Consider the following 12,935-nt stretch of genomic DNA (forward strand, 5'->3'; position numbering starts at 1 on the left):
ATCGTCTTCGTAAGGACTATTTCGCGCCTCCTGGAAATCCTCTTCGTCGTCGTCCTCGTCGTCGTCGTCATCCTCCTCTTCCTCCTCTTCCTCCTCAACCTCCTGTCCCTCCTCTCCAGTCACTGTTTTGTAATTTTGCCTAGTTCTGGGCATATAAACATCTGGCTGACTAACAGGAGTAAGTACTCTCAACCTTGGATCCCGCCCGTGTACCGGGCTACCCAATTCTTCCGCTTCAACCCGAGATATCTGCCCTCCAATGCTCCCATATTGAGAGCCATAGTTTGACCTGGAGTGGGGTATGTGTGATGATTGGTGCAGTGGCAGGTTGGAGCTGTGCACGGGGCTGGTAGGGGAGGAGGAGAGGGAGTTTGATTTTATCTGATCCCAGACAAACTCCAGTTCAGATATGAGCTCGCGCGCTTCCGGTGACGAGGAGGCGTATTTATTCATCGTGTCTAGTAAGGTGGTGATGTATTGCCGTTTCGCCTCAGTGCGGGATAGATGGCGCTGCGCGTACCAGGCGTCCCTAGTCGGTTCAACGGTATATTTGTTAGCTGTAGTTCTTTGGTGGTAGGTGTACACGCATTTACTCTTATAAATAATTGAAAACGGGAAGATGCACGTACCATTTCTCCCTCTCAGCCTGGAGATTTGCTCCATCATCGTCAGGCCGATCCATGACCCCTTCTACATCACCCTCTAAATCACGATTGAATATTCCGCATCAGCTTCCCACGTTCACACGAACTCCATGTAAATGGACGAGAAAAGTGGAATGGACGGGAGGGAGAGAGGAATGGAACAAAATATAAAAGATTTCGTACCCATGCTCTGCTTGTATAAGCCATAAAGCCTTAGACGTTCAGGTAGGGGTGGTCTGGCCGACCCCGTTCGGGGTATGCGCTTCACGGTATTGAGCGCATGGACGAACACACGGTCTAGAGAAGTAAGAAAAGCCAGGAGGAGAAATAATTAACCAATGAAATGATTTTCTTCTGTAAGTAGAGAAAGGGAGCAGTGGAAGTCCTCTTGAATAAATAAATAAAACAAAAAAAGTGACATTCTCTTGTGACATTGTTGGATATTTCCTCTTCAAACAGGTGGGAAACAGGGAACACTTGCCGACTGAGTCCGACATGGGGGAACCACCCGGCCTCTATCCGGGAGAACGTGGAGGGAGAGTTTAGAAATGTAATTGGTTAAAGAGACGCGACAGAAAAGAGTAAACAGATGATCAATGTGGCATAAAGATCGTATAAATATCTATATAGACCGGGGTGTTGGTTGGGTGGGAGGGAGGGAGGGTTATGGGAGGAGAGATTTGATATATTGCCCACATTTAATTAAACCTTGGACAATAAGCTATTCTTTGTTTTGATATCTGAGTTACTTAGCTGACTAAAACAGGGCTGCCGGGAAGTTGACAAAAGGATAAAAAATCTGGCATCTGGCATCTGGCATCTGGCATCCGACACTGGCAGGTTGTTGCAGATGCGCAACAGCGGGTTGTTTAGAAGCGCATTTTTTGCCCCGTTGAACCGCGGCTTGTCAGAATTACCCTGCAGGCGCAGCTTAGTCAACATGCATATGCCCGTCCTCTCTTCACATGATCCACATACATAACCAACACAGATTCAAGAATTGAGAAATGCTTTGATATTTTACTAGTCTATGATCTGAGGAGTTCAAAGGATATCTATAGTTCCAGTTATAAAGCTGCAGTTGAGTGCTACATATCATGTATGTACGGCACATACAATGGAACCGTCCGCTGAGACTCTTTTAAAGGCGATGAGAGCAAGATCCAAACAAAACACTCCTTGCACGTGAAAGTGGCTCCATCGCAGGCACCAGGCACTGTACACTTGGCAAACTTAGCTTTGGATTATGGCCCTGCAAAAAAAAAGGCATGAGCATTAAAACTAAGGGCAAAAGAAAAGCATGCTTGTTGAGAAGTCGAAAGCCTCATACGAGGCGAATTTTTCCAAGTCTTTTCAATTGTCATTTTATCATCTATCGTCATGATTTCGCAGACTCCCGATTTTGGTTCTTTTTTGTGTTAAAATATAGGCTGTGTGTATGCTACGTTATATCTTTTTTTTAAGTTCGCCAGATTAACCCATATTCCCCCTCTCCAACCCCTCATGGACAAGCCTAAAAAAGCACAAAAACAGGACACACATAGACAGAAAACATGTGCCAAAATTTTCATATGAAGTGATCCCTCACCCCCAAGCGCCATTCAATTCTGGCATTGGCGAACAGAGAATCAGGGAAAACACGGAACAAGGCACAGATTTCCGTGTAACGGCTTCCCAGATCCAGAGAAACATATCCCCATATCAGCTCGCAAGATAGGTAAGAGTATGAAGAACAAAAGCTAAATGGGAGAAGAGAAAGCGCATGAGTTACCATTGAGAACAGAAAACCGGGTGCCAGGGGAATCAACACGATTAACGTGCGGCAAACGGGGCAATATGCCCTCAGGGGTAATGGTATGGGAAAAGAGGAATAGCAAAAGAAACAAAAGCATGGGGAAAATATCGAAAAGGTTTCATGTGGCATAAAGGAAAAAAAAAGACAAAAGTACAGCAGAAGAGAGAAATAGCAGCAGCACCAAATTCCGTCCCCGTAGTACCGAATGTGGTCCCATCCTAACCCCCCCACCTCCCGCCCCCCCAAACAACGAACGCGCAAAGGAAAATAAATACAAATTATTCTTCGTCAAATATTTTTGCAAACCACCCGCACACGCTACGCCACGCCATTAAGCAGTAGTTGTAAAGCGCCCCACAAATACGTGCATTTGCCCTGATTGAGAAATAAAGAAAGGAAAAGAGAGAAACAGACGAGGAAGAGGATTAACGGATGGAGTGGTCCAACGCCAGATATTAGCCCGTGAGCAAAAGAACAAGACACGCATGCACGAAGACAGAAACTCAAATTCCATCGCCAAAATAGTACAGTTTCAGCGGTCGTTACGACATCACTGGCATAAAACAAAGGACCATTGAGATTAAAAAGAAAACATAAAAACAAAAATATTTTGGATGAGAAAGCTCTTCATAGTAAGTAGGGTAGCTAACCATCGAGTTTTCGTTCATCGCACATCAAATTGGGTGAAAGTATCGCGAACGAGGAAAAAGTGGGTGAGCGGGATGGGTAAGTAAGCTCAAGACGAAGTTGAAACTCCAGCAGCCTGCGGGGCCCCTCGTCCGCCACGGAAACCACCTCGTCCGCGCCCACCGGAATAACTTCGAGTGTACGATCCTCGGGCACCTCGCGGTGCGCCAGACCCACGTCCTCTTCCACGTCCTCTGTATCCGCTACGGTAACCGCCATCAATACTCCCTTGACCAAATGTCTCAATATTCTTCTTCTCTTCCTCTCCGCGCCATTCCCGACCACTGGTTTTGCCCCGAATTCCTTCCTCGCGGTCCCGGCTTTCGCTCGAAATGTTATCGAAAAACGAAGAGGCTTTGTTATATGCAATATTGGCGCCGGTTCCATTTGCCTTGTCAGCGCTTTCGGTGGGACTTGTGCCGTTGACTTCCTTATGTTCAGACTCTCCCAACGGTGCGCCGGAGGCAATCGCTTCCTTCACAAGGTCTTGCTTATTGAATTTGGCATTTGCAGATTCAAAATCATAGTCGGTGGTGGGTACTTCGACTTTTTTGGGCTGAGGGTGGTAATGGCTGCCACGATGACCACCCCTACCGCCACGGGTGTTTTGTTGTGTTCCGCGAGGAGCTTTTTCACCGTCAAGCGGTTTCATCTCGCTGACTTTCTTGGTTACGGCCTCAACCGCTTTATCTGTTGGCTGTGAAACTTGGCTTGGGGGTTGGGGGAGCTTAGCCATTGCAGCAGCAACAGCTGCAGTAGCAGCCCGGGTTGCATCTTGCATCGCCGCCGATGTAGTCTAGCATTTTGCACTGGGGTCTGCGTGGTGACAGTGCCAGATGTATTGGTTGTGGTTGTGGTTGTGGTTATGGTTGTAGAAGGAACATGTGGTTTATGTATAGGGATAGCAGGCACAACTCTTCCATTCATCGGCCCAGAGGCGTTTGGTCCAGGAGGTGGCGCTTTGGACGCAGTACCAGATGCCGTAGAAGGCAACGGTGGTGCCGTAGTAGGTGCTGCTGTAGGGGCTGTGACTTGTTTCTGTGATGTCGGTGGGAGAGTAGTTGGAGTGGCTTGTTCGGAAACGGAGGTTTTTAGTTGTTCTGATGGGGGAACGGATGCAGAGGTAGAGGGTGCGGTGGGCTTAGATATCTTGTCGCCAACTGGTAGTTCAGAGGTAGGTTTAGGCACATTTGCAGAAGAGGGAGGCTGAGGAGCCCCAGGGCGTTGCTGCTGCGCCTGCTGTCCCTGCTGCTGTTGTTGAGGGGTGCCTATAGGCACCTGTGGTGGTGGGAAATGGCCAGGTGGTTGCTGGAATCCTTGACCTGGACCAGGATACCATCCTTGAGGAGCGCCATAAGGAGCGTTTGGAAAGCCTGGTCCAGGAGGAAAGCCAGGAGGGCCAAATCGCTGACCGTATGGAGTATAGTAACCGGGAAAGGGTGGTTGCTGATAGCCAGGAGGTGGTTGACGACCAGGAGGTTGAAACTGAGTCTGGTTCGCCTGGCCACGGGGAGGCCCTTGAGGAGGTCCAGGCCGCATTCCACTCTGTCAAAGGTGCTGATTAGCCACGCCCAATTGTATAAAACCAGAAGGCATAAGAAATTCATAAAAGAGTTCATAAAGAGTATAAAAGATAAGATCTTGATCAGAAGGAAGGCAACGGAAAGAATCCACATTGGGTTTTGCGCTTTCAGAACAGGTCTGTGATTTACATCCGAAAATATTTCATCAGAAGATCAATTGGAGGGGTGGAACTAGACAAGTGAAGAGGGTGCGATGGACATTCACGGTTGGGATTGGCCGGGCAAACATTTGACTTACACCAAGGATAGCAGGATCATTAGGCACCTGAGGAGGTTCGGATTGCTGGTTTTCTTTTTGCTCTTCTGCAACGCTGATATCCTTTACATCGCTTCCGCGGAAGACTATGTATTCGTAGACACTAGCAGACGGTGCGATTTCCTCAGCAGGATTGCCACGTCTGCCTTCCGTGCCGTGTGAAATGACATTTTCCAGGGCAATAGTGGAGTCCTCTGGGTTTATTTCATGGAGAGTACCAACGTAGCTGTGACACCAGTCAGCTCCAGAGCCTAAGGATTTGCAACGGGATCAAGGAGCCGCTCGAACCGTATATCACTCTTCGATATCAAGTTAAATCGCTGCCTGTTGGCTTCAGTTAGTCTTAAGATTGCAAAATTCTAGCAACAAGGATGGGTAGAGAGGAGATATGGAGAGCTACAAACCCGATGAAGTGGTTCATATCCATAATGAAGAAGATTGCTGCGCGGATTCGCGCGACAGCAGGGGAAGGTACTGTATTTGGAAGAAGGGAGAATTAACAAGAACGACAACAACCAGACCAACAGAAGGGAACAGAGCCGGGAAGAAGAGAAGAGGAGATGCAGTGTTTGAAGGGAAAAGAAGCAAGAGAGGGAGGATGAAGACGGTGTTGTGCAGTTAGAGTAGCGTGATGAGATTGAGAAAGGAGAGTGTTAAGGATGAAGGATGAAGGAAAAAGAGGATGAAGAGAAAAATCCAGCACAAGCTTGTTTGGTGTGGAAAAGGAGCCTCGCTACGGGAAAGCGATAGAGCCCTGTTGCGCAGTCCGCTCTAGCCGGATATGGACTAGCGCTGATTGTAATTGGAATCATATCTCTGCCAGAGCATTATTAGTAATAACTTGGATGCTCTAGGCAAGCTGCGTTCAAACAAAGCTCTCACAAGGAGGAGGGACAGCCAAGGAGCTTCACCTCACATATGCAGATAGATATACAGTTCATTTCGAAGCTGAGTTTAAGATTTTAATGCCCTGGATATACACAATCATGGCCGTGTCATCACATCCAGATGATTTCTTTCGTACAACGTTAGTACCCTCTACAGCCATAGACAATAGATATATGCCGTTGTGACCATGCCGACATACTGATTGCCCTAGCGCTGCCGTGGAGGACTCACATCGCAAAGCCAAGAAGTCAGAGAACTTAAATGGAAACCCGATCAAGCTCAATAGCAAACTTCTAGCAATCGCTGCTGATCCCTCCAGCAGTTGCTCTGTCTATGTCGCCGAGAGTGCAGGCCTTCTAAGGAGAGTGGAACTTGAAGTAGGTTAGCACACAACCCCAGCTAAAATTTACACATGGTATGGTATGGCAGACGGATACCTTTTTATAATCGCCATCACATTTCAAAGCCTAATGGTTATCTATTTGATTTTTAAGTCAGGCAAAACTACCGCCCTTTACAAAGGACCAACCGCACCCCTAACAAGCATCTGCCTTTCCCCTGATAGCACAACTATATACGCTGGCTGCTGGGACAAGACTATCTGGAGCTGGGACGTAGCTACGCGGGAACCGAAACAAAGATATGAGGGGCACACCGACTTCGTAAAGGCTCTAATTTCCCTTAGAGTTCCCGGTGATGATTTGCTGATATCCGGCGGGGCAGATACTCAAATAATTATCTGGAGCATACGTACCGGCAAGCGGTTGTATAGCTTCATATACTACGCTCTTGGAATACAGGACTTTGCCATTGACCCCCTGGTATCCGAAGAGGATCCGTCAGAGGTTACTGTCTTCAGCGCAGGAAGTGATCCAGCCATCTGCTATTTCAAAGCATCCTCTCCGATGAAGGAGCAAAAGCTTTCAGAACCAATAGTGGAACATAAAACCGGCGTTTTTAAAATTTTCTTCGATACGGATGGCGACCTGTGGACAGCGTCCGCGGATAAAACTGCCAAGTGTCTAACCAGAGAAACTAAGTGGAAGCCGAACATAGTGTTAGAACATCCGGATTTTGTGAAGGATGTTGTCGTGCATGAACGGGGGGGTTGGGTGGTCACCGCATGCAGGGATGAAGAAGTGCGAGTATGGAATTGTGCGGTTAGTAGACTTGCTCTCGTTTTCTTTTTCTGGGCCTTCAGAATGGCGAAGTTGTTTTTAACTGACTGACTGCTCAAGACTGGAAAATTGCACCATACATACTCGGGCCATTTCGAAGAAGTTACTGGCCTTTTGTTAGTTAACTCAACTATTGTTAGCATCAGTATTGATGCCACGATACGGCAGTGGTCATTGGACCCAGCCCAGCTCCAGGAGGCCAAAGCAAAGGCAGAAAGTTCAACTGAAGACAACGAGGTGGAAAATCCCTCCGAGTCTTTGCTGACGGAAGAGGAGGAGAGGGAACTTGCTGAATTGATGGGCGATAATTAGGAGTTGAAGATACCTTTTGTGTTTGTTGAGGGAAGAATATTCCCGATCACAGCAGGATATTTACATACGAATACTGAGAGTAGATTTGATTCGTTTCAGTTTCTAATTTTCTGAATAATTTTCCCCCTCGATCGCTATGAATTTGATGATATACACTTGGACATATATGGGCTTGAAGTCGATATATTGTCTCTCTTGCAGTCAAGGTAATCCTTTGTCTCCTATACTATTACTTCCTATCACATACGAACGTAGTGGAATATAGGGCTTCCCGTCCGCTCAGCCGTACTCAAGCCACTCACCGGCCTGTTAGTAGTTGGGTGGGTGACCACCAGCGAATCTGGGCTTTCGTATGTTTTTATTATTTTTCCTTTTCCTCTTCTTAGTCCCTCAATTGCCATTGATGATTCAATAGAGAAACCCAGTTGTAACAATAGGGTCTGCAAGGCGCTAAAAGAACCTAATTCCATTTAAGTTTTGTAAATTATCTAAGTAAAATCAAATCGTTACTAACTTTCAATCATCCTTGGGATAGAGTTCCAGCTTGGTTCCCACAGGGGCAGCTCGGGTTGCCCTAAATAGCACGTGACACATGATGTCAGCACCCGTCACTCTCCATGTTTATTCTTCCCTCATCTAATGTACCTAGGATTGGAGTATTGCGTACCTACAACACCCCCCAGCCCAATTCACCCTCTTTGGTGGCACTGTTATGAACAGTAAAGTAAAGATAGTTATAGTACCTTTGTTTGATCCCCTCTCTTTCCGCGCCTTGTTTCGCCAGGTTCCCCATGGCTTCAGCAATTAAACGACTAACGAGAGTCCTAGATCAAAAGTACCTAAAACTCGGGACGGAAGTTTTGTCCATGACCGACAGTATACCTGCGATCCGTTAACATTTGACTTTGTGAGATTGGAACACTCTCCTTTGAATGCGACTGCGGGGCACTTGGCTCGGTCGACATGGCTTCATTATCGGAGAGGCATTCATCACAGACGGAGAAGGGAGCTGCATCGGCTGGCCCAGAGCTCGTCAATCGCCTTTATCAGAGCAAATCACCATATGTATATATCATTCACCTCTGGAAAATAAGATCCTAAGCGCTCTGATCGAGTACTGATAAAATGCCCCCATTCTAGGTACTTGTCCACATGAATAACCCCGTTGCCTGGCAGTTGTGGGATTCGGAAGCAATTGCCCTAGCCAAGAAGCTCAACCGGCTCATTTTTTTAAGTATTGGATATTCTGCATGTCACTGTGTGTAACCATTATTTTTTATTATTATTATTTTTTATTTTTATATTTTTTTTCATGCCCAGCTAGCTACGGAGACACGACTAAACTGTATTTATAGGGTGTCATGTTATGGAAAAGGAGTCTTTCATGTCCCCCGAGATTGCAGCGATATTGAACAAGTCGTTTATCCCTATAAAACTAGACCGAGAAGAGAGGCCAGATATTGATGAGGTGTATATGAATTATGTACAAGCAACAACAGGCTCTGGTGGGTGGCCTTTGAACGTCTTCCTCACTCCTGATCTGGAACCTGTGTTTGGGGGCTCGTACTGGCCTGGCCCACATTCTAATGCACTCCCAACACTTGGAGGAGAGGGTCAAATTACCTTTGTCGACATTTTGGAAAAGTTAAGAGATGTATGGCACACGCAGCAGTTGAGATGTCGCGAGAGTGCAAAAGATATTACGAAGCAGCTTCGGGAATTTGCCGAAGAAGGCACCCATTCGAAACAATCAGATGTCGAAACAGAGGAGGATTTAGAAATCGAACTGTTGGAAGAGGCATATCAGCATTTTGCTTCACGTTATGACGCGGTGAATGGGGGTTTTTCAGAGGCGCCAAAATTTCCGACTCCCGTTAATTTGAGCTTCCTGGTCCACCTTAGCCGGTACCCTAGTGCCGTAGCTGACATAGTAGGATATGAGGAATGTAGTCGTGCAATAGAAATAGCTGTCAAAACGCTTATCGCCATGTCGCGGGGCGGCATTCACGACCAGATCGGTCATGGGTTTGCGCGGTATAGCGTCACAGCAGACTGGAGTTTGCCTCATTTTGAGAAAATGCTTTACGACCAAGCCCAGCTGCTGGATGTATATGTGGATGCATTCGACTCTGCATACGACCCGGAGCTGTTGGGCGCCATGTATGACATCGCAACATATATTACCAGTCCTCCGATGCTGTCACCAACAGGCGGCTTTCACTCATCGGAAGACGCTGACAGTCGGCCCAGCCCCAACGACACGGAGAAAAGGGAGGGGGCCTTTTACGTATGGACACTTAAAGAGCTGAAGCAGATTCTCGGTCAACGGGATGCGGACGTCTGCGCTCGCCATTGGGGTGTGCTGGCAGATGGCAACGTGGCGCGAATAAATGATCCGCATGATGAATTCATAAATCAAAACGTGCTTAGTATCCAGGTTACTCCCAGCAAACTTGCGAAGGAATTCGGATTGGGCGAGGATGAGGTTGTTCGGATCATCAAGAGATCCCGCGAGAAGCTGCGTGAATACCGAGAAAGCAAACGGGTCCGTCCGGACTTGGATGATAAGATTATCGTCGCGTGGAATGGACTTGCTATTGGCGCGCTGGCCAAATGTAGTGTTGTTCTGGAAAATCTTGATAGGGATAAGGCGTACCAATTCAGACGGGCCGCGGAGGAAGCAGTTAGGTTTATCAAACACAACCTGTTTGACGAGCAGACTGGTCAACTTTGGCGTATATACCGTGGTGGTGTGCGGGGGGATACACCGGGTTTCGCTGACGATTATGCATATCTTATTTCTGGACTCATCAATCTCTACGAAGCGACATTTGATGATAGCCATCTACAGTTTGCAGAGCAATTACAACGTAAGTTACATACGACACTCTTATTCTCCACCCTCTTGTCGAATTGATCATCTAACGCCCTTTTTAAACTAGAATACCTAAACAAGCACTTCCTCGCCGTGGCTCCAAGCACCAGCACCAGCACCAGCACCAGCACCAACACGAGCATGAGCACAAATCCCGACCAAACAACCACTCAAACCGCCACCCTACCACCCTCATTAGGCTATTACACCACCCCCTCAACCCTCTTCTACTCACCCTCATCCTCCAACTTCTCATCACAAACAAACCCTAACACTCCAACACTCCCACCCCCCCTCCTCCGCCTCAAACCCGGCACAGACGCCGCAACCCCATCCCCCAACGGGGTGATAGCCCGCAATCTCCTCCGTCTCTCTGCCCTCCTCGATGCCGGAGACGTAAAGGAAAACAACGCCGCCACAGCCACCACCAAAAGCTACAAACGCCTCGCCCGCGAAACCGTCAACGCCTTCGCGGTGGAGATCATGCAGCACCCATTCCTCTTCGTGGGCATGCTAGATGCTATCGTTGGACTGGAGATGGGTGTCCGCGGGATCGTGGGAGTTATCGGTCAGGATGATGGTGATGCTTCTCTCTCTTCAGTCATGAGTCGAGGTGAAGGCGAAGCTGTCGCAGAGGGCACGAAGATGGAAGGGGTTGATGATGGAGTTGCTGTTGCACCAACGCCAATTCCATCATCATCATTACCATTATCAACAATCCTCTCATCACGAGAATTGGTCATTCAGAAGTTGCGTGTGGAGGCAGGGACGGCTGCATCGACGGCCGCAGTTGCTGTTTCAGTCATCGATGTGCGTGTTGGTGGTGGCGGTGATGTTGATGCTAGCGTGGAAAAGTCGCAGTGGCTGCGGAGGCGGAATGCGTTGCTGAGAGACATACGGCCTGGAAAGAATTATTTGCTTATTTGTGAGGCGGGGACGTGTCGGGTTGTTGATGTGTGATGGGGGTTTAGAGAGTTTAAAATGTATTTTTTTTTTTTTCTGTTCTACTTTTATTCATTTTGTAATGTATATGGTTTCTTTTTTATTGTTGCAACGGGGTATGATTGTGGCATTTCATTTTTACGAGTTGATACTGGTGACATTTTGCAGCATGATATGTACGTTTTCCTTAGGACTGGTGCACATGACAAGCATATCACAATGTTTCATGTAAGATATCTGGTTTCATTTGAGATCTGAGCAGGTTGGAAACAAGCCCTGTTTCTTGATTTACGTTTCACGTTGAGGGATTCTTTAAAACGGGGTTTCGGGATTTGTATATATGTGGATGGTGTTCTCTTCCCTCCCCTGCCGCCCCCCCTCCGCCCCTCCACCCAATGGAGCGGAGCCGAAGTAGAAGAGAGGAGGAGAGGAGAGAATGTATAGTTTTATGTTTCGACAAATAGGCAAGGAATGTTAAAACATGATGTAAAAAGAGAGAAGCAGGGAAGTGCTGGATGCAATCAATGTCCATGCAGTTAAATAGAAATCAACCGGGGGCGGGGAATGCTATTATTTGAAACACTGCAAAAGAAAAGCATGGAGTTGAATGTATATTCCTACAACATGAGTATTCCTCCCATTATTCGTACAAGTAACTTCAGAGACCAGATGAAGGGCCGGGTTCATTCGTAATCCAAAAAGTTTTGCTTTACTATGCCAGAGTTAGCTACGGACGGGCCATGCCCACCATGCCCACGATGATGACGTGCTTTGATTGAAGGGTTGGATCACCTGCATGAAACGAGATGGGGGGAAAAGAGGAAAAAGTCACATGAAACGCGGAGAGAAGCTTGAAACGGGCAACAATCAGAAAAAGGACAAAACACAGAGCAAAACAAAATTAAAAAGCCCAATTCGAATTTTGAATGGACGAATAGCAATAGCCAAAAAGACGGCGCGAAAAAAAAAAAAAAAACCGCCAAAGAAGAGAGGAAGACTGTTGATAGGAGGGATGGAAGATTAAAAAGGGCGGCTAGATGGCTGGAGCCACGTGTTGCAAAATGTGGATATGACAAAAAAAAAATGCGGATATGCGTTGAATAATGCATCGACGCCTCAACACCAGCACATACATACATACATAGAAATTATCCACGGAAACGGGATATAGAAATGGTGAATGGATGGAATATTACTTGCAACCCGCGTTCCTGATCCGATCTAATGGATCTGACTTTTGCCTTTCTCTCCGCGGTGGGTGACGTGGTTGCTTGAAATGGAGGGACGGGAAATCTTTAACGGACCATGCACAGCCATACAGCAGCCGTGGGTGGATGTGGAGATTGATGTGGAATAACTATGGATGTGAGGTTTGTAAGAATTTGAGTTAGAGGTCGGGTGACGCCTTATTTTATTTTATTTTTTATTTTTTCTTTGAATTTTCTTTTTCATTTTTTGCCTTCTCGATGTGTTCCAGGGATCGGGCTTTGGGACTAGCGGCGAGCAGGTGAGGGTTGGAAGACATGTTTCGCGAGAAAGGTTGAAATGTAGATCTGCGGCCCAGGGGAGAAGATCAAGAGATCATCCAGATGATATAAGATGGCGCCGTTGTTGGAATTGCTGGGGGGCGAGTAGGCAACGAGGTACCGGGAGTCGGGAGGAAGAAAGAAGTGGGCAACTCGTTTGTTTGTTTGTTTGTTTGTGTGTGTGTGTGTGTGTGTGAGTGTGTGTGTGTGTGTGTGAGTGTGTGCGTGTGTGTGTGTGTGTGTGTGTGT

The 12,935-nt window shown here is 47.2% G+C and overlaps 4 protein-coding genes and 1 non-coding gene across 5 annotated transcripts in view; 3 read left to right on the plus strand and 2 right to left on the minus strand.

The window, feature by feature from the left end:
• Positions 1 to 682, minus strand: part of PAAG_11684 (hypothetical protein) — a gene marked incomplete at both ends in the record, with an annotated part of 846 nt that extends 164 nt beyond the window's left edge. Inside the window, 2 exons of the mRNA XM_015847284.1 lie at positions 18 to 594; positions 626 to 682. Coding sequence (XP_015703073.1) covers positions 18 to 594; positions 626 to 682 — 634 coding nt within the window. The remainder of the gene's footprint in view (positions 1 to 17; positions 595 to 625) is intronic.
• A 2,493-nt stretch (positions 683 to 3,175) lies between these two features.
• Positions 3,176 to 5,392, minus strand: PAAG_03054 (hypothetical protein; the record flags this gene model as incomplete). The annotated part of the gene is made up of 5 exons (XM_015844831.1): positions 3,176 to 3,922; positions 4,009 to 4,671; positions 4,948 to 5,191; positions 5,254 to 5,289; positions 5,370 to 5,392. 5 exons carry the CDS (start codon positions 5,390 to 5,392, stop codon positions 3,176 to 3,178), a joined length of 1,713 nt encoding a protein of 570 aa, XP_015702037.1.
• A 559-nt stretch (positions 5,393 to 5,951) lies between these two features.
• Positions 5,952 to 7,343, plus strand: PAAG_03055 (WD repeat-containing protein; the record flags this gene model as incomplete). Its single annotated transcript, XM_015844832.1, has 4 exons — positions 5,952 to 5,992; positions 6,065 to 6,230; positions 6,348 to 7,013; positions 7,092 to 7,343. The coding sequence occupies 4 exons, from the start codon at positions 5,952 to 5,954 to the stop codon at positions 7,341 to 7,343; spliced, it is 1,125 nt and encodes a 374-aa protein (XP_015702038.1).
• A 245-nt stretch (positions 7,344 to 7,588) lies between these two features.
• Positions 7,589 to 7,700, plus strand: PAAG_11685. The gene has a single exon (XR_001551848.1). It is a non-coding gene; the product is annotated as a 5S ribosomal RNA (ribosomal RNA).
• A 606-nt stretch (positions 7,701 to 8,306) lies between these two features.
• PAAG_03056 (spermatogenesis-associated protein) lies at positions 8,307 to 11,178 on the plus strand (the record flags this gene model as incomplete). The annotated part of the gene is made up of 4 exons (XM_015844833.1): positions 8,307 to 8,408; positions 8,484 to 8,577; positions 8,699 to 10,213; positions 10,286 to 11,178. 4 exons carry the CDS (start codon positions 8,307 to 8,309, stop codon positions 11,176 to 11,178), a joined length of 2,604 nt encoding a protein of 867 aa, XP_015702039.1.
• Between the last annotated feature and the right edge of the window lie 1,757 nt (positions 11,179 to 12,935).

The sequence above is a fragment of the Paracoccidioides lutzii genome (assembly GCF_000150705.2).
Source record: "Paracoccidioides lutzii Pb01 unplaced genomic scaffold supercont2.8, whole genome shotgun sequence".
Lineage (NCBI taxonomy): Eukaryota > Fungi > Ascomycota > Eurotiomycetes > Onygenales > Ajellomycetaceae > Paracoccidioides > Paracoccidioides lutzii.